Source organism: Trichoderma gamsii (assembly GCF_001481775.2).
Source record: "Trichoderma gamsii strain T6085 chromosome Unknown Scaffold_27.2, whole genome shotgun sequence".
Classification (NCBI taxonomy): domain Eukaryota; kingdom Fungi; phylum Ascomycota; class Sordariomycetes; order Hypocreales; family Hypocreaceae; genus Trichoderma; species Trichoderma gamsii.
Window position 1 is genome coordinate 456,402 of NW_020171364.1, and position 25,511 is coordinate 481,912.

Sequence of the window (25,511 nt, forward strand, 5' to 3'; positions counted from 1 at the left end):
CGGAGTCACTCTCCCTGCCGCTTCTAAGCTGCTTCCCCTCTGATCGCTTCTTCCTCTCTGATCAGGCCTCATAGAAGATGTGTTGGGCGGCGGTTGCTGCCAGTTAACCATGTGTCGGCGATGATTGCGTGGCCTAGAGTCGCCGCCTCCTCTCATCGTAACAATCGTGCCACTGGTTTCCACATCTTCTGCGTCGCCACCTCTCAATTCTGTAGCCGCTGTGTCAGCGCCCCTTTCCGTGCTCTTCATGCCTTGGGGCCCGGAGGCACTGCCTGGAACGGTGAGCATCTTCTACGATGTACTCTCAGAATTTCGCCCCTGGGCCTCATCCTCTTCGTCGTCCTCCTCCGCCTTTATACCATGCCTTAGGGCAGCTGCCTCACTAGCCTCCATTTTGTGAAGCTGGTCTAGCTTCTGCTGTTGATCCAGTGCCTCGGCTCCCGTCATGACCTCGAACTCGTCTTCTTCGTCATCCTCTTCGTCCTCACTATTGGGAGCGCTGGGAGGAGCACTAGAAGGCATCGGATCAGAGACGACGCGACGCGCAATACTAGTTCGGGGACCGGGCGCAGCGTCGGGGGATTTTGACCTCAACGGCACAGGCTCGTGGTGAGGCTTAATGGTTGGGTCGAATTTAGCAGGCAGTCCCAAAACCTGTGCTACCTGGTGCGCCTCCTCGTCGGGTGATATTTGGACCTCCAGTTCGTAGGTACTACTACTCTCACTATCGGCTTCATGTTTACCGTGAGTGGCGGCTAGCATGCTGACATATGTCTGTCGCGAGTTATCGTTCGTACGTTTTGCCTTTTTCTTGTTTCGTTTCTCGCTGGGCCTTACGACGACGACAGGTACGGGAGAGTACTGCAGACAGTACTTGGAAAATGAGTTGCGATTATTGACGAGTCCTTGGAGGCCACCAAGAGATCGCCCTCGGGTGCCTACAATGAGCATGGCTGGTTGATAGAGCTGGATCTGGATTTTTGTAGATGGTTAGGATATATGGGTATCAAAAAATGGGGGAAAAAAGATAATCATAGTTACTTACTAACGACTGAAAGGTAGAATGTAGTTTGCCCACGGCGTACTCCAGAATGAAAGCAACGGCTCGGTTACTACCGTTCTTTGCCATGATGCTATCCATGACTTGCTGTGCATCGGTGTAATATGATTTCTCGGTGAGTCTCATGTCTTTTTCGATCACGCGTACGCAAATGATCTCGTCGCCGTCATCGACAAGCTCATCCAACAACCATTGGACAGCATACTCCGAGTATGGATTCTCGTCGATGCCAACCATGAATGTTCGTGATCTTCGACGCGGCTGGTATCCATTGTGCTTCACAGTGAGCACAACTGACGAGGGAACTTTTTTGGATGATTCACCGATGGGCACATTGTCGAAGCCAACGTGGCGCTCAAATCTGTGGCGTGGTTGCGAGGTTAGCATTGTCATTACCATTGCATAATCAAGGCTTTGAGGGGAAAACAAGTTGATATCAACAAAGCACATGGACCATATAACCCGAGAAAGAAGAAATCAAGGGGAAAGGGAGAAAAGATACAAGAGACTGGCAGATAAGATGTTATGAGGCATAACGCGCAGTCTTAAGAGCAGCCAGTAAGAGAAACATGTATGTGCCAGGCACGAGGCATGCGAGAGGCTTGAGCTGAGATGGCTCGGATGATTGCATGACACAAATTTAGGGTGCCTCCTAGCGAGGAAAGAGGAAATAGCCATGAAGAGAATCTAGTGGGGCGGACAATTGTTGCCTTTATCCTTGGTGCTAAGGATCACTTGTGCATTGCAGAAGGCTTGTTCGCACTTGAAATGAGCATGGTGGAAGAACTGGTGACGGTATCCAACCATAGCTGACGGGGCCATGGTATAACACAGGAACACGTGAACGGGATTGGTGACACTAAAGCTCTCAACTTGGCCACATCAAGCAAATCGATGCTGCTCTCTCGAGACACCGTACTTGCTGTTCTCTGCCAAGCCCCGCGGCAAGAAAGAGTAGCTTTGAAGTCCCCATGATGGTACCTGAGAGTGCCGCTAGCGTAAAGATCGAAGCCTTTTCGGCCCACATCGATAGTGTCTGGCTCTAAAATGAACGGCAAATGGTCCCAGAAGAGAGTTTTACCGGCAACACTGCACACCAACGGCTGCTTTGGAAGATGATGTTGAGAGAATTGCATTGTCAACCCTTGGCCGGCAATTTGGTGCCGAGAGCAGGAGCCAAGAAGGCCCGGAGAAGCACAAGTGTGTCTCTGAAGCTGGAGACAGTCCATCTCACTGAGCACAATGTCTGAGAGCCGCGCCCTTGAATCACCATGACACCACTCGACATTTGCCGTATTGCCGTTCTAGGGAAGACAAGATCCGAATTGGGAGGTAGAGAAGCACATAAACGAGGATAGATGTGTGTAAAGGAGGACAAAGAGAAAGAGAAGAGAATATAAAAATGCCGTATGGCTTACCTGGTGTGTGGTGGAGGAGACGGAGGACGCGCTTTGGGACCGTCAGAAGACCGTTTCTGCACGCCTAGGGGACGCCGCTTGGTGACTGACGACCCTGATGAGGTCTTATTCAACGGGGCTCCGTCTGGTTTTGGTAGCGCAGTGGCGAAGCTGAGTTTCGATTGTCGTCGCGAAGAAGCGTCGCTAACACTGAAAGTGAGAGGCACCGAATTCTGGCTGCCGCTGGCGTCTGACGGGGGGAAATACTCCTCTTGAGACTGCTTCGACGGCACCATCGACGCTGGGGAGACGTCCGAGTCGGAAGCTGGAAGAGGAGACCTTGGAGACTGCATGATGGAAAAGGTTTACTTGTTTTCCCTGTGGCAATGCCCAATGTTAGTATTTGTGATTTGTATAAGCTGGCTCGGCTCGGTGGCTCACTCGCTGTTCACGGCAACTGAAGAATGGATATAATAAGGACTAAATCGATAACCAAGCGAAAGATTCCGGTAGCTGAAAAACGAAGTCGTAAAAAAACAAATACAATGCAAAAGCAATCAAGGTGCGTGTATATGCGCTTGGCTTGGTTAAAACAAGACCCTTCGTCCCAGGTGGTTGATTTGAAGAACAAAAAAACGCAAAGCACGTAAAGGGTTTATTCGTAAAGAATGAAAAGGAAGAAGAGGAGAGAGAGTCAAAAATGAAATCCGGAGAGGAAAGATGCTGAGCCTTTATGAATATCCTGGTTTGGCCGTTCCGGTTGAGATCTGGATAGAATAATAAAAGAGGACCGCTATCCAGGCGAGACACAATCTCGACGGCCCGGCACTGAGATGCCGAGCTGGCGCAGCACGGCAGACGGGATTTGCGGGAAGGTGCAGGGTGGACTCCGAGATTGGGACACGATGAGCGTCAGAGTGGGAAGCGAGGCAGGTGGATGAGACCCTGGATGAGACTTTCCCACTTCAAACGAGTGAAAAGGGAGAGAGAAAATGTGAAGGACGGAAGTGCGGCAGGAGAAGGGAGTTGGAATGAGAACAAGGGAAGCTGCGGTTGCGAGACAAGCCCTTGCCTGGCGTTGTTGGTCGGCGTGAAACGTGCCGGAAAGAAGAAAGAAAATGAACAGTAAAATAATGTGAGCAGTTTGAAAGTATGGACGGGTGCACTCGCTAGATATCTGGCTCCAAGCTTATCCTTCTCAGATATCTCATATAAACCAGTAGATGAAGATGGGAGGATAGAGGCAAAAGGCAAGTAATAGGCAGCAGCACGCAAAGTCAGTCTGGCCAGAGTGTCTTATCGCCCTGTCAGCAACTGTTGAAACCCGCAGCAGATGTTGCCTCGTTCACTTCAACTTTCTCTCTGCACAGGGGAAAAGAAAAGTAGTAGCCAAAAAGGCACGGATCGTCGATGTTGCAACAGGGCAAGACAAGCATAAAAACAAGCAGCGCCTCTAATTTTTTTTTGTTGCGCCGTCGAATATCTCAGTTCTGTCCCTATTTAGGGCTAGGGTGGTGTGCCTCTTCTGTCTTTGTACCTTGCTTCTTCCTTTTTCCCAAAAAAAAAAAAAAAAGTCGATGATAGCGGTACGTCTCTTCCGCTTCCGACTTAGATGAACCACCCCGCAAACGGTGCCTGGAATTGGAGGGGAAAAGGTAGCTGTTGTAGCTTGTAGCTTGTAGCTTGTAGCAGCAGCGACGATGAAGCCACGAGGGGTCTTGAGTCGAGTCGATTCGCCGGCGGCACTGCTCGGGACGGCGTGGTTCTAGCGATGGCGACAGTGCGGGAGGGAGGGAATCAGCAGCAGCCTCTTCAGCTGATTGATCGCTAAAATATAGTAACAGCGACTTTCTGGCGGTGCAAGAAAAGGAGGTATCAAGAAGCTGCCATGTGATGGTGCCGCCGGAATATTGAGTTGGCGGGCGCAGGACCGAGGGTCTGGTCTGGGTGCCGCGCACTGATCAAGTCAAGAGCTCGAGGCAGAAAAGACTCCTCTTTGCCTCCGCTTTATGGCAGCTTTTGCTCCACTCGTGTCTGGGAGCTTGTCGATAGTAGATCTGACTTGCTGCTCTTCACCGGTATATCTTTTTCTTCTCAATTGGCTATTCAATTGTTTTCTGTGCTTCGTTGGCGGTGATAAATCGGAACAGGCGGATGGTATTTGGTGTTTAGCACCTTTATGCCGGAACGATGATAACGCAGGTCGAGGCCTCCAAAATCGGGCGGAAAGGCGAACACTAATACCCGGAACGGCTCTCCGAAGAAACCGGTGTGAATCGTGGCGATGCAATGGCGGTGAGTAGGAGCGTCAGATAGAGGACAAGACGCCACGGTGTTTTTAATGTGATCAAATGCCCAATATGCTGCCGTATTGTGAGTGCGACTGGTATCGTGCAGCAAGTGGACTGTCTCTGAGACAGAATATATGGTTGGTTGGGCAGCGTCCCAACTGTATTTTGTAGCCACTGCGCAAGATGGCTGCAGTGAAGCCAAGCTAACAACAGCACGAATTATAATCCAGAGACGAGAAATAGGATGAACAAGATAAGAAAATGGCGAAATATTTTGTTAAATTGAAAAACAAGGTGAAAAGCGGCTTAAATGCGGAGTCCGTCGATAGCACCGTAGCATTCAAGGCCACCGGAGAAATAAATAGTGTTGATATTGGCAAGATTATATGACTGCTACCGCCACCGAAATAGATTCCCCAAGAATCGCCCAACTCAGTAAGAAGCAATATCCAGGCCTCCCGTGCCGCTCCATCGGTCGGCAGAGCTTAGATACGGGGGCATCACCACATCGAGTAATGGTAACATGTCCACATGGGGATAGAGCTTGGCACATTCAGCCAATGACACCAATACCGCGCGCACAAGTCTCCGAATCAAAATCAACACTTGTCAATGGGAAATGCCGTTCCGTACAAATCATAGCTTGAGCGCCAAGAAGCTTGGCTTTCGTCCCCCTCATTCTCCCCAACAACAAGGATTCATTATGCCATTACCCTGCTGAAGAAAGAGGTAAACCAATAAGGACATACGGAGAACCTCATTCTTTTTCTCTAACAACGCCACCACCATTTCAAGCTCCGGTGTAACCCTCGTTCTTGATGCAGCTACAGCCTGCAGTCACATACACCAACCTTCTGTTGGTCTAGGCTGGGGATGCCAAGGCCGCAGCTTTTTTAGCATTGACACGTTTGATGATGCGTGTAGGATGTTTTCCGAGCTGATCTATTTGGGGGCCTTTTAGTTGCTCTTTTCTTTCACAGTATATCTCAGCTTGATGACGGAAACTTCCCGAGATATAGGTTTATAAATCACCTGCTGCCGTCCGAGCACTTACCACGGTTGGCTTGGCGTCTATACAGAGTAGTATCGAGGCACATCTCCTCTCACTTCAACCATCACAGCCACCTAGCGCTACCACAAGCAAGGTGTAAAACACAATAGCAACAGCATTAGTTTACGTATTCTATATGCAAGGCAAGCCATATCAAAGCTCGCTCGCTCGTGTCATCTCCCGCCCAGCAAGGGGGCCATTCCTAGCCCCGTGCCACTGCTCACCTGACTCTCTCCCTTTTTTGCCCGCCGCCTTCACAGAATCCAACATCCAAACCCCATCACCACCCCTTTTCAGCCCTAGCTAGCCCCAAAACCTTAAAGCCTGTAGCACATAGCACCGTAGTATTCCGTAGTATTCCTTCAACTTAATTCTCTAGCTCCAAGCTGATGGTTCGCAGTTACCGGGAGAAGCTTAGGTCATGGTGCCACGCTTTCTTGTTTGTCTCACTAGGACGTGTTCAAAGCCACTAACAAAGAAAGCCAACCAGCTCAGCTTCTTAGTAAAGTCAAATCCAACGTGCTTCTTCCATCCAGGCTGTGTACGCTAGCGCTGTTTCGCAGATGCCATTGTCAGTGGCTTTGACTCATAGCCTTGGGCATGAATTCTCCCTGCATTGTGGTTATGGACCTTGGGATGCTGAGACGGCATGCCAGCTTATTGCATCACTCGCAGCTTCAAAGATCAGCCTGTAAATCATGAATTTGAATCATGCCTTTCTTTTATTCTCAGCCGTAATTCCACATCAACATTATAAACACTCTACAAAGATATTTCTGCCTCAAGATTTGTATTCCACCTCCCCAGGGCCACTTCCGAGCAAATCTCGTGCCCTCATACGAGTTCCAACCAACTCCGTGACGCCATAGCCATGCAACCGGCCAGTTGTTGATCCAGTATACCCGCCCCATCTTCCCTTCAACAATTTCCGTAGTTTTTGCCACGCGTGGCATCATTTTCTAGTCATACCAGCGTACATTTTGGCAAAGAGGGAATTTACACACAACCGGACATCGCACATTACTTTTAGTGCTAGGCCGGCGGCATTTTCTTCCTACCGCGTGAAGGGTAGCTCGACTTATCCGTCTGCTCGCTTTAGTTGTAGGTGCGAGCCAGGTTGCGGAGATACCAGTCAACCAACTTTCGGCCAACCTTGGCCTCTGAGATGTGAATGAGGTCCTGTAAAAAAAATGTTAGTAAAAATCTATGACGCAAGAGAATAGTTCGTCAATGAAACAATAGGAGAGGGAAACGTACTCCCTGGAGAGCGTAGTCAAGGTCGCTGACGTTGACTAGCTCACCGTCCAGGAGACCCTGGTCCTGCCATCGCAGCTGCTTGGTGCGCTGCTTGGTGACCAGGAGCCAGGATCGTAGCTCATCGGGCTTCACCTCGAGGAAGCCAGCGAGCTTGGTGAGGTCCATGGTGGTGTAGAGTCGGAGGTAAGACTTGATGGTGGGGCTGTACATGTTGGTCTTGACCTCGTCCATGAAGATGGCCAGGTGGTGCTCCACGGGGTCGATGTTGGACTCGGGGTTATCAAAGTCCGGAGGGACGGGGGAGATGAACTTGGGGCAGGCGGTGCGGAACAACTCCTCAAAGATGGGCAGCGACTCGGGGCCGCCACGCTGCATCTTAAGCAGCTGGTCGCCGTACTTCTCGCGCAGGGCGCTGTGGATGGTGTCATCCAGTCTGGTGGGGTGGAAAGCCACGCAGATGGCAATCAGAGCATACATCTGCTCGTTCTTCTTGGTGATGGAGTCGAACTGGGCGTTCTTCTGGAAGTTCTTGGTCCTTGAGACGTAGATCAAGATGTGGGAGAACATGCGGATGGCATCGGCGTATCGGTGCATCATCATGTAGGAGAAACCGACATAGTAGTAGGTCGTGAAGTGAGCCGCCATGACACGGGCGAACATGGCCTTCTTGTTGAGCTCAATGTCATCGAGCGTCTTGAGAGCCAGGGCAAAATCTCCCAGCAAGCAGTGAACGCGCAGAAGACCGATGATGGAGAAGTATCCCAGCATGCGATACAGGTTCTTAGAGCCGTACTCGCCGGCAACGGCCATGGGATCCTCGTTACGCTTCATGGCTCCGAGCTGCTCAGTGATCTGAGATCGCTGGATCAGCGAGTAGAGGACGTTGAGGACGCTGTAGCAGCCCCAGGTGTTGGGGTTCTCGCGCAGGATCCCAATCTCCTCCTCATTGTTGGCCTGTCTCGCGATTCGGCTTCGGTAAGAGCTGAAAGAGTTGAATTGGTAGATGAACTCATCAATGACATCCCAGGCCCAGTAGTACTATAATTTCATCATATCGAGCGTTAGCCGTGGAAACTTTTTACAATCGAGAGAGCAAGTCCGCATCAAGTCACACGCACCGAAGGGGGCTCGAGATCAACAGGGCCATCCGAGTTCAAAATGTAGTGGAACAAGCTGCAGTAGGCGTCGTAGCTCTGGAACTTGACCTCCAAGGGTGCTGAGAAGTCCAGGGGCTGGGCGGCCTGCAGGAGGCGGGACTGGATATCGTCGGTCTGCTGGGCCAGGTTGAGCGACGTCGTCTGGCTGAGCTCGTCGCCGTCTTCGTACTGGACGTGCTCCTTGTATTCGGCCACCAAGGCTTCCTCCTCGACGTCGCTGTCGTCAGCAATCGCGCGGGCCGGGGCCCCTCCGTTCTGGTACGTCGCCATATTGTGTGGCCCGTCGTGAGATCTTGTCGAGGCTGGGGGTGAGAGGGGCAGCAATTTTTTCTACGCCTTGCGCGGGAGGGGCTTGACGCTCTCACGAATTTTGCCTTCGTGACTGGTTAGGGCTTGGTGCATCGCTAAGCGCATGTGAGATTTAAGCGATGGGTAAATTGCCGCTTTGCTGAATGTAATATGCATATATGGGGGCTAGGTGGCCGATAGCCATCTAAAAGATTTGAGGCGGGGCAGCTACAGGTACCGAGATCGAGGTACCTGGCAAAAGGCAAAATGGACGATGATGATACAGAGGGGTCAAAAAGACTTGGCTGAGGGGCAGCATTGTTTTTTTTTCCTGTAGCTCCATATGGCAAAGTTTTGTTAAATCGAAACACAGTGGCAAGCTTTTACTGCTGCATTCAATAATTTGCAACCCACTTGAGGCTAACTTGGAACCAAGAGCTACGCTGGTGGCCTTCCGAATCATTAATAAGCACGTTGCAAAACTTGCGAGCCCAAGCAATCCCTGCCGCTTCCTAATACTGTGACTCTTACAAAGAGTCATAGACAATGAGCAAGGACTGCTAAGTGTCACTGCCTCTTAAACATTTTGAGCCACTTCTAGGATACAAGCGAATCGACGCGGCGTCGTATAGAAAGCTGGGGTTGCGGACACGATCTAATCGATCTGCTTTTTCTCAGACAAGCCAAAGAGCAGCGAGCATCACCAAACATCCCGCCTCTTTCATTCACTTCAGCACTTGTTTTCTCATCTGTACTTTTACTGGTTACTTTTTATCCATCTCACAAGTTCATCTACCCATCATGCCGGTTGTGACTCCAGAAAAGCTGGCCAGCTTGCAGAAGCAGTCGCAAGATGTCCGAAATGTAAGCGACTCCTCCCTTCTCTGACAGAGGTCGTGCATTTAATATCAACCCAGATTTGCATTCTGGCTCACGTGGATCATGGCAAAACTTCATTAACAGATGCTCTACTGGCCACCAACGGCATCATATCTCCCAAGTTGGCCGGCAAGATCCGCTACCTGGACTCGAGACCCGATGAGCAGACTCGAGGTATCACCATGGAGTCGTCCGCCATCTCACTCTACTTCTCCATGCTAAGACGATCTGCTCCCGACGCTACCCCTGAGGCGAAGGAGTACTTGATTAATCTCATCGATTCACCGGGCCACATTGACTTTAGCAGCGAGGTGTCCACCGCCTCAAGATTATGTGACGGCGCCGTCGTGCTGGTGGATGCCGTCGAAGGAGTTTGCAGTCAGACCGTGACCGTTCTTAGACAGAGCTGGATCGAAAAGCTCAAGCCACTCCTGGTCATTAACAAGATCGACAGACTTGTTACAGAGCTCAAAATGACACCTCAAGAGGCATATGTCCACTTAAGCAAACTTTTAGAGCAGGTCAATGCAGTCCTGGGCAGCTTCTTCCAGGGCGAACGTATGGAAGAAGATCTCAACTGGAGAGAGAGGATGGAGGAGCGTGTAAATGCCACAGCCGCAACCAAGGCTTCGACGGCCAGCGATACGGCCAGCGAAATTTCAGGAGACCTTCAGTTTGAAGAACTCGATGATGAAGATTTATATTTCGCTCCAGAGAAGAACAATGTCATTTTCAGCAGCGCTATTGATGGCTGGGCGTTTACCTGCAGGCAATTTGCAAGCCTGTACGAAAAAAAGCTGGGAATTAAGCGAGGCATCATGGAAAGATGTCTATGGGGCAACTTTTACCTGGATCCCAAGACGAAGAAGGTGCTGGGGCAGAAACATCTTAAGGGCCGTAACCTTAAGCCCATGTTCGTCCAGTTGGTTCTTGAACCTGTCTGGACCGTGTACCAAGCTACTATTGGCGCCGATGGAGGCAGAGGAGACCCGGCGCTCCTCGAAAAAGTCACAAAGTCACTCAACATCACAATTGCACCTCACATCCTTCGAGCCCGAGACCCCCGACTTTTACTGACCACAGTATTCGCTTCCTGGCTCCCGCTTTCAACCGCCTTATTGGTCTCCGTGATTGAATCGCTCCCATCACCCCCTACAGCACAGGCCGAGAGACTGCCTGATGTCATCGACGAATCTCCAGATGCCCAGTTCATTAACAAGTCTGTCCGAGACGCCATGGTCTCTTTCAGAACCGACAAGTCAGACCCCGTCGTCGCATACGTCAGCAAGATGGTTTCTATTCCCGAAAGCGAACTGCCTGAAAATAAGAGGCGCACCGGCCAAATGACTGGAGAGGAGGCGAGGGAATTGGCTCGGCAGAAGCGTGCAGCGGCTGCTGCTTTGGCGGCTGCTAACAACCCGAGTGAGGAGGATATGATGACCCAGGCGCTGGAGACTGTCAACATCGACGATATCACACCAGCTGCTGAGGAAGAAAAGATTGACCCGGAGCACTTGATTGGCTTTGCCAGAATCTTTTCGGGAACTCTCTCCGTGGGAGACACATTATATGTCATCCCACCCAAGTGGTCACCAGCCAACCCTCACGCAGATCCTGAGCCTCAGCAAATTACTGTAAAATCTCTGTACATGTTCATGGGAAGAAGTCTGGAAGCGCTAAACAGCGTACCCGCCGGCGTTGTTTTTGGCATCGGAGGCCTGGAAGGCAAGATTCTCAAATCAGGAACTCTCTGCAGCACACTCGAAGGAGCTGTCAATTTGGCGGGCATCAGCCTGGCCGGAAAGCCAATCGTGCGTGTTGCACTCGAGCCCGTCAACCCAGCTGATCTCGACAAAATGATCCAGGGCCTGCATCTGCTTGTGCAGAGCGACCCCTGTGCAGAGTACGAGCAGTTTGCTAGCGGAGAGCACGTTTTACTGACTGCTGGCGAACTTCACCTCGAGAGATGTCTCTTGGATCTGAAGGAAAGGTTTGCGCGATGCGATATCCAGGCTGGTGCACCCATTGTTCCGTACAGAGAGACGATTGTCAAGGCAGAGGAGATGCGTCCTCCTGCTAACAAGGAGCTTGGCCGTGGAACCATTGTGTCTTCTACGAGCTCCAAGCAAGTAAACTTGACTCTACGTGTCCAGCCACTACCTACGAATGTCACAGAATTCTTGCTCAAGAATGGCGATGCAATCAAACGCCTGTACAATGTACGAAAGTTGGTAGAGGAGGAAGGGGAAGAGAGCAACGAGGAAGCCATCGAGGCAGACACCGAGCTTACTGCTGGCGCAGCCCTATCAGTGGAAGAGCTAAAGACGCAGCTACAGAAAGAGCTGGAGACTGGAAAGGGCCGCGAAGGATGGAAAGGCCTGGTAGATCGAATTGCTGGCTTTGGACCGAGGCGGACAGGCCCCAATCTTCTCATAGATGCTACCAAAGATGGCATTCTTCCGAAAATCTTTGCTGCAGCCAAGGCGCCTGATGCGATACCTGGGTCTGACGACAAGCTCAATCCCAGCCATCTCTCCGATAAAATCACATATGCTTTCCAGCTAGGAACGGCACAGGGACCATTGTGCAATGAGCCCATGCAGGGCGTTGCCGTCTTCATTGAGGACGTTTCTTTGAACCTTTCAGAAGACGATACATCTGCTCGTGATAAATTGAACAGGCTTACGGGAGAGGTCATCAAGGCGTTCCAATCGTCACTACGAGCAGCCTTCCTGGACTGGTCTCCGCGACTCATGCTCGCAATGTACACGGTTGAAATTCAGACTTCTACAGAGGTATTGGGACGCGTCTACGACGTGCTTACCCGCCGCAGAGGTCGCGTGGTATCAGAGGCAATGAAAGAGGGAACACCGTTCTTCACCATCCAAGCCATGCTGCCGGTAGCTGAGAGCTTTGGCTTTGCAGACGAGATGCGCAAGCGGACTAGCGGAGCGGCCCAGCCGCAGCTGATTTTCGCGGGATTTGAGATCCTGGACGAAGATCCGTTCTGGGTGCCGTTTACCGAGGACGACCTGGAGGACCTCGGAGAATTGGCGGATAAGGAAAATGTAGCGAAGCGGTACATGGATGGCGTGCGGAAGAAGAAGGGCCTGCTGGTGGAGGGTAGGACCGTGGCCAGAGATGCGGAGAAGCAGAAGACGCTCAAGAGGTAGAGGCCACAGCACTGACAGTTAGGTGTTTACTTATCTTTAGCGCTGTATAGACCGATAGATGAAGCCAAGAGACAAGCGTAAAAACAAACATGACCTGACTCTGGCTTTCTCTGCCACACTGCCTTGCCTTGATTTTGGGGAGATCCAGCCCTCTGGGCTGAGGCTTTAGCTCAAGAACTGACTCTGCAAGGCCCTTCTCCACTAACGAGTGCCGACAGCCACGGCGAGCGAAAGCCATTGGACAGCGATCTAGCATCTAGCCTCTATAGCGCACTTGGCGGATCTCGCAAAGGCTTAGATGTAAGCCCAGCCGCGGCGATCTCCAAGCTCCAGGCCATCTTTATGCTCCGATGGAGAGTCTAGAGCAGTCCCAAATTGTGTAAATAGTTTGCCACGCCTAGGTCTGATCACGAGTGTTTTTTTGGTTGATCCAGACGACGCCGTGGCTCGGTGAGCGGATGACTGCGTCGAGGCTGCCTCTTTTCCTGCCTCAAGGCCGGGGGATCCCTGACTGGATTGAAGCTGATCCGTACATGCGAGAGCAGAGCGGGCTGCGAATTCTGCGCCAGAGCGGTGGCCAACGCACGCTTATGCATTATGCACCTTGAACTCGAACTCTTTGATGTGATTCAATCCCAATCCTGCTTGGTGCACCTGCTCTGGGGCTGGGCTGCGATCGTTATTCGCCGACGCGCATCGCCTGTTGTCCAAGCGCCTGATTTTTGCTTTGAGCCTTGCATCGGGGGCTTGATTAGGATGCCAATTTCATGTGTGTCCCAGACAGGCGGTAGAGGCTGGCCGGCGGGGCCTCTGCGCTAATTCCGGCAGCGCCCTAAAAGCGCCAAGATTCGGAGGCGAGGAAAGGCCTTGCTGGACCAGGCGCTCCTGCTTGTTTCTCGCGGCCCCTGCTCTTGCTCTTGCTCTTGCTGCTCTGCCGCTCTTGCCTGTGCCTATCATGAGCATAAGCATGTGCAAGTGAGACAAGGCAAGCACTGCGACCCAACAGCATGCGGCAAGAACGGCCCGCGGTCCTAGCCCAGCCACGGCCATCTTATCGAACCATGTAATTTCGTTTTGTTTTACCTTTTCCTTTCTTTTGTTCAGCTCTCCTTGACCTGTGGCCTGGTCGCACATGGTGCAGTATCGCCCGAGAGCGAGCATGACAAGACGCGTCTTTGAGTAATCGTCTGCTCTGGGATCTTGCGGGCACAGCTCCCCATGCTAACATCACGACTATCAATAACTGCAGCGAGATCGGTCGTATCCAAGGCTCGAGACTCGGCGCTAGACGGCGCACTATTCATCTGAGCAGCAGCAGCAGTGGGTTTCCCCCGCATATCTCGACGAAGCAGTGAGTCTGATGGGATGTTTAGTGCAGCATGGTGAGCGGGCTGGGTCGAGGCAGGGCCTCAGCAAGCCTTCCGACTGGCGCTCGGAAAACGGAGCGCTACTGCAAAGGCTATCCACTCTTCAGCCTTGGACGAGACCAACCCCATCGCTTTGGCGGCCTTGGTGGCGTGAGACAAACTACTAGCTGTTGTGCACTGACAGCTCCCTGCGCTGCCCCTCTCGCGCGCCACTTCAGCTCTGTGCGCAGGCCAAGGCCGTGGGAGACTCATATCTGGGAGCTGGACAAAGGGAATCGGAGGATGGCGGCGACAAAGAGGAGCGCAGAAACCAGCGAGTCATGCCATTTGCTGGTCATGGAGTTTTCGGTCCGTTGAACGCGGGGCGATTGGATACCGGGCCTGTTGCTTTGGGCTACCGCAGCTCTGCCGCTCTGCCAATGGCGCTGCATGGCCGAGATGCACATGAGAGACATCAAGAACTGGGGTCAAAGAGCCGCTGCTGATCCCTCCTTGTGTGTGGGTCAAGTTAGGCTGGACAAAGCTGGGGGAGCGGCAGGTGGGCTGTCTTTTGTGTTTTTGGATGGCTTGATCCCGAGCTTCATTAAAGCTGAGGTTTCCCCGATTCACCTGGGTGGCAAATTGCTTCTTCCTTCTCTTACCCAACCTCTGACCTCGCCTTGTGTAACAAACAACAGCTCACGGTGATGATGATAATACCTCCCCAAGACGAAACATTTGCCATGGACTTTGAGGCAACAACAATGAATCGAAACGAGATGGACAAGTCGCAAGCGTTGACAATTCAAATATTCCTTCTATTTGGGAGCGCCTTCATTTGCATAGCTGCGCGATCCTTTAAGCGATTTCGGCAGTATGGTTGGAAGAACCTTGGCCTCGAGGATGTCCTTGCTGTTGCAGGAGTAGTACGTCCGCCGTTTTCTCCTTTGTATTGCTCATTAGCATACTGACTGAGGCTCAAGATTTTCTTTGTTCCCAACGTTGTTTTGGCGTACCTGATGAATACCACGACACACTGGATGAGCAACCAGACTTCCTTGGAAAGCGATTTCATCGGGACGCAGCCGAACAGCAATGAATACCATTTGATGTAATTAATCATTTTCTGCTTTATTAGCCATTTGCGATGCTAACTAGATGCAGGGAACTCGGATCGAAACTCTACTTGTACAACTGGTTCTCTTACTCTACAGCCCTGTGGACATTGAAAGCGGCTTTTCTGGCATACGTCATCCGCCAAACTGCTGAATCTGGCCGACGACAGACTCACAAGTCATTTGGCTTCGGCTTTTTGTTTGTAACATGGGTGGCAACGACGCTAGCCTTCTCACAAAGCTGCCGCCCGCTGTCCAACATGTGGCAAATGTATGCGGATACAAGCCGTAACTGCCAGCCTGCCACTTCACCGGTGCTGGTAATGGCCTACTTTAGCTTTGATACGATGACGACTCTATACTTGGCAATGGCGGCTATGCCTATCACCCTGAGGCGAGGCAAGCCTATGTGGGAAACATTGCAGTGGATCACGATACTCGTGTGTGGGCTCATTATCACAGCAGTTGCACTCACACGAGCAATTGTTCTGGTATTGGTATGTCTCATCTCTACTTTTTTACGCTATAAGAGCCTTCAACTAATTAGGACTGCAGAATCGTAACCAAGGCGTAGAGCGAACAGCAGAGCTTTTGGCTATTTGGCAAATTTTTGTCCTCATCTCTATTGTTGGCTTGGCAGAGTTCTTTTACCATCCACAGGAGCCATCTTATCCTTCAGACCCAAAGGATATCGAAGATGCCCGCTTCAATGATTTTATTTATTCGTCTCGATTCTCAGCGAGGCAGCACAGTCTTGCTGAATCAGAAGTCACCATTGTCGTCGATCCCAGCGAGGAAGACATGTGCAAGAAGGATGTAGAGGTATCGGTTCAGGAGGTTACGCCAGAGGGACGCCGAAACTCGTGGATTGAACGCAAAATCGAAGTATCTGTGCTTCAAGAAAGCTTCATCGTTGCACCAGACGGGCCTTGCAATATCTGCGGGAACTATACAAGAAGCTGGGCGAACGACGAGGACGCAAACAAGCCAGAGCAGCGGACTCATTATTTTGGAAGTGATATTCATTTCCATGTGCCGCGCTATGGCCGCAAGACTAGCGACACAGATGAGACGATGATTTGATCTGCCTGTTTAGTTATTGCTGTTAGCGTTGCATTGGGGTTTGTACAATATTGGGACACTGGAATATGGATTGGAGTTGGATATCAGGGTACCAGCCATTAGGTCGCTGATGAATTAGCATTGTTAGTTTTGAGCAGACGAATTTCTGTTTTCTATGACACTGCTGTCATGAATGAGAAAAAATTGGCATTGTGAAGCGTAACAGCTGTGAGAGAGTAAACATTTAAACGAGTGCAACTTGATAATGTTTCCTATGCTCAGTTTTTATGTATATTTACATAGTCTATATGAGTCTTGATACAGGCAGCTAACCTACTTTTGTGGGTGGTGAATATTAAATACAGAAGGTGATAGCTAATTCACCAAAAGCGTATGGAACTTATGAAATGGACTAGATCTCGCCGCTCAATCGTGTTACTTGTCGTCTTAAAAATGAAATCGTCATCAACTCTTTTAGGGGGCTTGTGTTATGATGCGCTCTATTTTTTTTATTTTTTTTTAACTTTACTCGCGAACCAACACTCCGCGGTATCTCATTTTCCCTTCTTTCAAAGTATCAATAGCATCTTGAACTCCGTCCTGTGTCATGGGGAACTTTACGATTGTGGGCTTGATGTTATGTCGAGACGCGAACCGAAGCAGGTCAACGATTGTGCGGCGCGACGCTGTGAGGGATCCCTTGATGGAAGCTCCGAGGCCAATCAATCCGACGAGATCAACGGGGGCGTGCTCCTTGGAGACGGTTAGGGGGTATACTGTGCCGTTGATGGCGAGGAGTTGGACCAGGCTGCGATTCTTTGTTAGCAAAGGAGACTTGATATCTGTATAATGATGGAGGTTGTTACTTGTTAAAGTTTTTGCTTCCAGTATTTCCGCAAAGCAGCAAATGGTTCAACGGCTTGAAACCCTCGGGAGCAGGCTTCTCAGAGTCATAGACGTGAAACTCTGTCGCGCCGTAGTCGAGTGCCTCTTGGCGTTTAGACTCAGAGGTGGACAGGACGACGACCTCGTGGCCCATGGCGGCGGCGAGCTTGATGGCCAGGTGGCCCAGGCCGCCGATACCCATGATGCCGATGCGGTCTGTGGACTTGACCTCGGGCCCGGTGAGGACGGTGAAGACGGTGGAGCCGGCGCAGAGGAGGGGCGCGGCGTCGGCGGAGTCGTAGCCGTCGGGGATGGGGAAGACCATGTTGGCGGACCAGATGACGCCGGAGGAGATTGTGCCCATTTTGTCGTGGTTGCGGTTGAAGTCTACTCTGTTGGGGCAGTACTGATCACGTCCTTTGAACAATTGTTAGTTCTTTCTAGTCAGGTAGAGAATATCTGATAGATAACTTACCGCTTAAGCAGCAGTCACAAGTACCGCAGACCTTGTGAGTGTATCCGAATCCGACGCGGTCTCCCACCTTGACGTCTGTGACGCCCGGGCCGAGCTGTCTTACGACGCCGACGCCTTCATGGCCGATGATGCCGCCGCGGGCGAGGTAGTGCAGGTCGGTGCCGCAGAGGCCGGAGTGGGTTGTTTCGATGTAGATTTCGCCGTAGCCGAGGGTGTGGGTTGAGGTTTCGAGGGCGAGGGCGCCTTCGGGGGTGCCTCGGAAGATGTCGAGGGTGAAGGAGTTGCTGGCCATGTTTGCTATACTGTCTGTTTTCCCCTGACAATATAGGAGTAGTGCCTCTTAGGTATGGGGGGCCTTTTCAATGCGGTTGCAAGTCGTGAGGTTGAGGCTGGGTGGTATCACTCTTAAGGAGACCTGCCACTTTTTCTTTATATATCACGAAACAATCCTTACAAGTTCTCAATAAACAATTACTGCTATGTAACCAAGAAACGCAGACGCACACGTTTATATATAAACAGAAAAATCAACAATGGCGTCAATCGCGAGGACCCATTTGCCGAGGCGGACGGTTGAACCGAAAAATTAGTATCGTTGTTAGTGGGGTTTCGCCGGTGCGAATTCATCCACCAGGACGATCGCAGACATGACTTGTATTGCACCGACACTGGCCGTATTAGTAATTCATCTTTAAAGTGGCCTGGGAACAATGAATCCGGCCAATCAAGGCGGCAAATGACTAATGTTCCTCAGGGATCTTAGTTCTAGACCTGCTGTTTTGGTGACTCTGCAATAGGAGAAGAAGACAAAGTTCCGCTCAACGAAACGTTGAAAATGAGTCGATCGATCCACTTGGCCCTTTTGGGGAGTTGGATCTTGCCTATTCTTTCATCGGTGGGGACATGTCTATTTCTGAAGGAGGGCATTTATCTATATTTTATATATCAAGAGGGCAACCTCGCGGTCAAGGGGTTTGCTAAAATCGAGTTGACAAGAAGATGGACGTGCAATTAGGAGGAATATAGACATTCGACTATTTTCAGGAACGGCAAAGATTTTTTGATACCCAGTTATTTTGCTTGGATCTAGTGTAGCTTGGGACTAGCTTGGCACTAAATCTATGCAATCGGAGACGGCTTATTAAGCGTGTATCGTAACCAGGGGGTCTGCAAAGCAAATAGAGGCCGCAAGACGAATATATACACTTATAACCAGGCATAATAGCAGCACTATTACTGTAGATATTAGCTCTGTAATAAGTGTGCGTAGAGTTGTATGCTGAGCCTCGTTTTGTTTGTGGACCTCTCGGCAGCTTAGCCAGCATCTATATCATGCGCCGGGTCTTGATGCTACAAGAGGATAGCTAATGTTGCTGCGTCTTTATCTTGATCATAGAGAGAAGAAAAGGCTTGATGAGTCTTTTCCCTGACAAAATATGTGCCAGAATTGAAACCGTACGTTATTGGTATCAGAGTTGCTTCGTCGGCAAGAGCGCTCAAAAGTTACCAGTCAAAGCCAGAGCCTAGCGCTAGATAGGTAAAAGTAATTTATAGTCTACAGAATAATAAAACCAGTAGCAGCTTTGATTACTGGGCGCATAGACTTGGACTTTTCCATCTAAATGAATATCTGGACAACTACATACAACGACCGAAAATTTCCTCTGCTTCATACATTTGTAGCCTCCGTTTCAAGCTTTCGCGGCAGGGGCAGTTGTGCATCCTCCTAGCCATTAAAGTCCATCAAATGGTTGAAGTTACATGACTACTGGCATCAAGGCTTCACCGAAGCCGCAAAAGGTAATCTATCCAGAGGGCGCAGGCGAAGTTTTGTCTTCTTCGTCAAATGATCCGTAATAGCAATAGTCGCTTTCATCCTCGCCGCCATATACATACTCGAATTCGCAATACGCAAGGAAGCTGATGGTTCCTCTGGCTTCGCAATAGAACAGAGAGTTTCTGGTGTACAGGCCACAGGCCGTTCACAGGCTCGCCGGCGGCTCTGAGCGCAATGGAATCTGACGTTCATAGTCGGAATATGGTGATTTTTCCGTTTTTTAGTTGCATGCTTGAAAGGTTTTCAGCGTTTCCACACAAACTTACCCAGATTCAGAAGATCATGCCCGCAGTAGTTGATAGTGCGCGTACAGTGTGACGCGGCGGCGAGGGAGGCAAGGGCAGCTACAACTGCAAGAGGGGGGGAAGTGCCTTTAAATAGTGAGGATTATGGTGCTAATACTGTAATAAAGATCATGCAGCGCATTCACATATATGTATACCTGTAGTAATATCAGATGACGCTCTGATTTCCCTTGCAGGTATTACTATATCTTGCTGCAAATCATCAGCGGACATGTGTAAGACAAATGAACCGCCGAGATAACATTGACTAAGATGATGAAGTCTACCGGTAGTCATAGCTCAACTACATATAGTTATGGATAAAAGGCATCCATCCGTGCCTTCTCGGCGGTGTTATGATGGAGATACATGAGTGTGTTTTCCTTTATGAGGATATTTTTAAGGACTAACTATCTTTGATACATTGTTCAGAAGCATCAGCTGTTTTGGAGTTTACGAGAACAGATGCACGTAATCTATCTTATAGCCAACGTGTTACAGCAATTCTTGTATCGAGCAGCTAGCCCTGATCTGTATGAGTAAGACTGTTTCAAATGAAGCTCGAGATGAGTCTCACCGAGGGTCTACGTGTAACCACGAGATTGCTGTAGTGTTACGTCGCATGATGCATAGTTCCTGATCCAGTCAACATGACGTCTGGTTGACGACTATCCAGATACCTAAGCAGGATTGAAGACTGTAATAATAGGTCTCATGTGGTAAGTCGCTCCGAGTGGCTGATGATCTCCATAGTCCTATAGTACGAATGATTTATTAAAAATGGTTCATTGCTTGGCTTATAATTTTCTTCCCATTGGTTCATTGGTCTGTAGTATATTTATAGGTACGTATCCTATTGTTATCAGGGCGGAACACTTCCGATGAGGAAAATCTCGGACTTTACGTAGATGAATAGATCAAAGGGTGGTCAAGTAAGTTCATCTTACGTAGCAGTATTTATTTGGCCAGGCACGGAGAGCCGGACAGGCCAAGTTATTAGGCCAATTGTATGTAGCAGACATTGGAAGACAACCAGATGCTAATATGGGATCAATTCGTTATAAGAGACCAAATTGGACACGTAGTGCTATAGCCACAAAAAAAGAGAAGAAAGAAGAAGAAGAAGAAGAAGAGAGAGAGAGAAAGAGAGATGGCTGGTGCTGCTGTTTCATTGTATTTTGTACTCATTGTAATGTGGCGTATTCGAGACATCCTAATATCTAGTATATGTCGGGATTTCTTTTCCTGCAATACAGACTTTGTTACATGCAATTGCTCGAACCCCAGCCGAGTGTATCTGAAAGCATTGTGACAAATACCGTATTCTATACATGTACTACTTGAGAAGACCTGCGTGAATGCGTTAACCTGGGAAATATCCGACACATTTAAGAGTGATACAGATGTAGTGGGAAATGGTAAACGAATGAAAGCACTTGTGTAAAACTCCATCTATAACAAGGTGCCAAGGCTCCGTATCAGTAGTGCTTTTGGACGCACCTCACACTCAACTTTGGAGCTTCGAATCCGTATTGGTCGAAATCTCGGCCGGCATGCCCGACATTCCTGCCAACTGCAAAGCTTTGGAACACGGCCATGATCGACAATACCAACGAGCATCTACCGGGAAAGTTGAGGGCTGAGCAAATCCTAAAGGCTCGGCAATGCATCAAGCAGTCCAATCGCAAAGACGAATTGCAGAGTGAGGGAACCCCGTCTGACAGGGCGGCCGTTTTGGGGTTGGCAGTAGGGCTGAAAGGAATAGTGTGCAAAGCCCCAATATTGGCTGCCGCTGCTACTACTGGGTCGAAGCACTTCTAGATCTCCTCCCGCATGCGAGCCGAAGCGCCAATAGGCCCTGGAACCCACTTGGCGGAGCGGCCCTCCAATCAATGCCGGGCTGACCCCGGTCTCAGCTCCGATAGTTTGCGGTTGCAGCCGCTCCGGCCGCAGCTGAGCAGCCACTATTGATCCATCAGCTCTGTTGTTGCAGCTCGAGGAGGAGGAGATGGCTGGTTTTGAACAAATCACTGCGGCTGTGTAAGTTGAGAGGCTGCGATTGGACGAGGGCAGAAAACACTGCCAATGGCTGTATATAGTTGTATGAAGTGTATGAACCATTAAGGTATATATAGGCTTATACGTCCGTCCATGGTTATACGTTCTGTAGACAGTTGAGCAGGCATCTATATTATATCGCCTGTTGAGCAAAAACAGCAAACATGAATTGGCGTGCCCTGGTGTTGGCGGCACTGCCGTATCTGGTCCAGGTCGACGCCTCGTGCACCGGCCTGTCGGACGACTGTCCCTCCAACCCGAGTCCCCTTCGACGCTTCAACCCCCTCAACTTCCACGTCAAGACGTGCGACTTCAAATGGACGCATGGATGCACCATCCTGGACAAGCACGGCGGGCTGCAGCAGAAGCCGCCGCCGTTCTCGCTGTGCAACTCCAAGCACCGACCGTCCGGGCTGCTGGCCACCGACGCTTATACGCTGGCGCTGCAGAAGAACAACTTTGCCCCGGGCTCGCCCAGCGTCACGCTGCACGGCCTGTGGCCCGGCTCGGTCAATGGCCGCGGCGCGAAGAACCAGCCCATGGGCTGCCAGAACGGCGAAGAATTCGACGAATCGTACCTGACTACCTTTAAAACACTGCTGAACTACTACTGGCCGACCGACGCCCAGTACAACAACACCATGAGCTGCTTCATCCTGTCCGAGTGGATGAAGCACGGCACCTGCGCCGTCATCCCCGGAGCCGATGGGACTGCGTTCCGGCTGCCGCAGGAGGCGTATTACCGCACCGCTTTCGTGCTGGCCAACGAGTACAACGCCAACCCGGTGCTGCAGAAACAGCTGCAGGAGCTGGAGCCGCTCGTTAGCACCAGCTGCGTGCAATGCGCGTATCTCGCCACAGTTGGCTGGATGGACAACACGGTGGACAGCGTCCCGCGGATGTCGAGCGACTGTATCGATCAGTGCTTTGCATGCGGCGACGACTGGGACACCTGCCCTCCGGCCAAGCTGGACAGCACCGTCGTGTTTGACCCCAGCAACGCACCCCAGAGCAGTGGAACCAATGCTAGTATGCCTCTGGTGGACTTTGGGTTGCCAGTCCTGTCACAAAATATTGATACCGTCTCCCCGTGGATAGGCACATGGCGCTCGTTTGGCGCCGAGCAGCTCGGGTCGGGCAAGTTTGAGTTCGCCCAGACCTTCACCGAGAACACTCTGACCGTCACCACCGACAGCCCGTACCCCAACACGTGCGCGTACGAGATTCGATCCCCCGGAGAAATTGTGCTGCGAAAATGCGGTAAGAAGAAGGATCACTTGGAAGACTGCCTGGTGCGGCGGCTGCCGGACATTGGTGGCCTCGAGGTGGCCTTTTTGGCGTGTAACTACACCGGGACCCCGGCTCCGGCCAGCTTCGACGTTGCAATGGACACTCCCGGCTGTGGAAACTTTCTCATGTTCCGCTGCAAGTCGTCCTCGGAGGGCTGTTCCTTTTTGCCCGACATCAGCCCTGCCGCCGCACTGCCAGCGGCCAGCAAACATGAAGCGTCCAAGGATAAGCCCACTCCGAGCCCCAATCAGCCGGGCATTGCCGGAGCACCGCCGGCGCTTCTGGGCGTATGGCGCTCGCTCCAGGTTTCCGAGAACTATCAAGAGGGTCTGGCTCGATGGAATTTCACTGCCGACGGCCAGGCGTCGCTGAAATGGATGAACTACCCCAGCCGCGTCGAGGAGCGCTACGCAGTCACCCACTCCGAAGACGACCACGACCTGGTATACCTCGCCAGCGCCAGTGGCAGCATCACCACCTGCCGCTTCACCTTCCAGTACGATGCGGTGTATTCCTACGCGGTGCTTGACTGCGGTGCGCCGAACCAGGTGGCGCCCGATCTGGCGGGAAGCTTCCTGCCGCCGCACACGCAATGGGCCATGGGGCGATGCAACCCGTGCAGCTCCAGCTGTCGATACTCGTGCGGCCCGGAGAACGACTACTGCGGGGCCGGATCGTGCGACTCGGCCGGCACGGACTCGGTGCCGGCCAACACACTGCCTGGCGATGCACAAAAACATTTAGCCGGCGCAGCAGAGCCCAAGCCAAGCCACAACTGGTGCACGCCCAAGGATTCCAGCTGCTGGCCCACCAAGGCCGCCATCCAGAAGCTGGAGCAAGAGCTGGATCCCAAAGCACCACGGCTCGGCCTCCAGTGGAGCAGCTACCCCCAGCCGCAGCCGGCCCCGGTGCCGACGGGCTCCATCAACAACCAGTCCTTTTACGGCCTCGGAGACACGCCCACGGGACTCAAGGCCTTGTATTACTACGAGGATGTGAATGAGATGCAGCGCCCGTGCTTCAAGGCGTCCGGCAACGCCACCGAATGGAACCACGCGTCGGACATGTGCAAGGCGGCCCTCCACCAGAACGAGTACCGCGACTGGAACCCCTTCATTGTCGTCTTCCCCCTCAACGAGCACCATGTCGCCAGCGCCTTGGAGTTCGCCGCCCGCCACCGGCTGTGCATCGCCACATCCGGCACGGGCCACGAGTACAACAGCCGCAACTCGTGCCCGACTGGCGGCATCCTCATCCGCACCATCCTGTTCAAGGACAAGGCCTTCCTGCCCAGCTTCAAGCAAGACCCGACCCTTGCCCCCCACGGCGCATTCAAGTTTGGCGCCGGCGCCGTCTTTGCCGAGATGCACGCCTTCTCTGCAAAGTACAACCGCGTCATCGCCTCGGGCTGGTGCTCCACCGTCGGCATGGTGGGCTTCCACCTCGGCGGCGGCCACGGGCCCTTTGCGCCGTCCATGGGCCTTGGCGTCGACAACGTGCTGGAGTTTGAAATCTTGCAGATTGACAAAGACGGCGCCGTCCACAAAAGGGTCGTCAACCGCCAGCACAGCCCGGACCTCTTCTGGTCCATGCGCGGCGGCGGCGGCGGCGTGTGGGGTGTCATTCTCTCCATGACCATCCGCGCTCACGCCGTGCCGGACGGAGGCCTCAGCCGCGTCTACATGCCCCAAAGCGGCACCTTTTGCCCCGGTTCGAGTCCGTTTGGCTACGAGTGGCTGCGGACCATGTGGAAGGGCTTCGCTGCCTGGAACCTGATGCTGAACCAAAAGGTCAGCACGCAGCCGGGCTTCTTCATCAACACGACTAATTACGCGACGGGCGGGCTCTGCGCAGTCACATGGCAGTTCAACTTTGAGTACTTCTACGCGGGCGGACAGAACGAGCCGGATTACATTCTGTTCCGCGACAAGCTCAAGGAGGTGCTTGGGGGGCCGACCGTGACGGAGACCAACTTCAAGTCGGCCTTTGAGTACATTCTCTCCATGCCGCCCGACAAGTTCTTGCTCAACGTCTTCAACCCGCTGCCTGCTCCGCACCCGCCGTCTGACGCTGCTACGGGTTCCCAAAACTCGGTGTTTGTGTCGCGAAAGGCCATGGAGAACCGGTTTGCGTCCACGATGATGGACGTGCTGGATATCTGCGTGGAATCTTTGAAGAATCCGGACCCGACATCGCCCGGTCCAGGAGGCAGTCGCTGTGGCTTCCACTACCTGTACACTTCTGTGACGGGCAACAAGGGGAGCACGCAGCCAGACGACGTGTCCATCTCGCCGGGCTTCCGGTCGGCCATTATGTTGTGGAATGCCAGGACGTTGTCGACGAAGCAGTCGGAGGACACGTTATACAAGATTGGGCCGAATAGCTATTTCTCGGAGAGCTCGTATGTGATGCATAACTGGACGGAGAGGTACTGGGGCGAGGATAACTATGAGGAGTTGCTGTGGAATAAGCAGAGGCATGATCCGGGGAATAGGTTTTGGTGCCATCATTGTGTGGGGGATGATCCGAATGATGCGTATGGAGATCCGCTTGGTGTGGCTGGTCGATCATAAGACTTGCTGCATGTTGTTGTGTTTACATGTCAA

At 51.8% G+C, this 25,511-nt stretch overlaps 7 protein-coding genes across 7 annotated transcripts; 3 read left to right on the top strand and 4 right to left on the bottom strand.

Moving 5' to 3' along the window:
• Window positions 1–291: 291 nt before the first annotated feature.
• TGAM01_v207449 (hypothetical protein) lies at window positions 292–2,810 on the bottom strand (the record flags this gene model as incomplete). Its single annotated transcript, XM_018807983.2, has 3 exons — window positions 292–972; window positions 1,046–1,421; window positions 2,479–2,810. 3 exons carry the CDS (start codon window positions 2,808–2,810, stop codon window positions 292–294), a joined length of 1,389 nt encoding a protein of 462 aa, XP_018658760.2.
• A 2,800-nt stretch (window positions 2,811–5,610) lies between these two features.
• Window positions 5,611–5,845, bottom strand: TGAM01_v207450 (hypothetical protein; the record flags this gene model as incomplete). Its single annotated transcript, XM_024550101.1, has 2 exons — window positions 5,611–5,690; window positions 5,803–5,845. 2 exons carry the CDS (start codon window positions 5,843–5,845, stop codon window positions 5,611–5,613), a joined length of 123 nt encoding a protein of 40 aa, XP_024405189.1.
• A 1,049-nt stretch (window positions 5,846–6,894) lies between these two features.
• Window positions 6,895–8,483, bottom strand: TGAM01_v207451 (hypothetical protein; the record flags this gene model as incomplete). The annotated part of the gene is made up of 3 exons (XM_018807982.1): window positions 6,895–6,978; window positions 7,057–8,094; window positions 8,175–8,483. 3 exons carry the CDS (start codon window positions 8,481–8,483, stop codon window positions 6,895–6,897), a joined length of 1,431 nt encoding a protein of 476 aa, XP_018658759.1.
• Window positions 8,484–9,302: 819 nt separating this feature from the next.
• Window positions 9,303–12,553, top strand: TGAM01_v207452 (elongation factor 2; the record flags this gene model as incomplete). The annotated part of the gene is made up of 2 exons (XM_018807981.1): window positions 9,303–9,365; window positions 9,419–12,553. 2 exons carry the CDS (start codon window positions 9,303–9,305, stop codon window positions 12,551–12,553), a joined length of 3,198 nt encoding a protein of 1,065 aa, XP_018658758.1.
• A 2,089-nt stretch (window positions 12,554–14,642) lies between these two features.
• TGAM01_v207453 (hypothetical protein) lies at window positions 14,643–16,097 on the top strand (the record flags this gene model as incomplete). The annotated part of the gene is made up of 4 exons (XM_018807980.2): window positions 14,643–14,825; window positions 14,883–15,010; window positions 15,064–15,511; window positions 15,570–16,097. 4 exons carry the CDS (start codon window positions 14,643–14,645, stop codon window positions 16,095–16,097), a joined length of 1,287 nt encoding a protein of 428 aa, XP_018658757.1.
• Window positions 16,098–16,601: 504 nt separating this feature from the next.
• Window positions 16,602–17,728, bottom strand: TGAM01_v207454 (hypothetical protein; the record flags this gene model as incomplete). Its single annotated transcript, XM_018807979.1, has 3 exons — window positions 16,602–16,884; window positions 16,943–17,378; window positions 17,437–17,728. The coding sequence occupies 3 exons, from the start codon at window positions 17,726–17,728 to the stop codon at window positions 16,602–16,604; spliced, it is 1,011 nt and encodes a 336-aa protein (XP_018658756.1).
• A 4,051-nt stretch (window positions 17,729–21,779) lies between these two features.
• TGAM01_v207455 (hypothetical protein) lies at window positions 21,780–25,478 on the top strand (the record flags this gene model as incomplete). The annotated part of the gene is made up of 1 exon (XM_018807978.1): window positions 21,780–25,478. One exon carries the CDS (start codon window positions 21,780–21,782, stop codon window positions 25,476–25,478), a length of 3,699 nt encoding a protein of 1,232 aa, XP_018658755.1.
• Window positions 25,479–25,511: the final 33 nt, after the last annotated feature.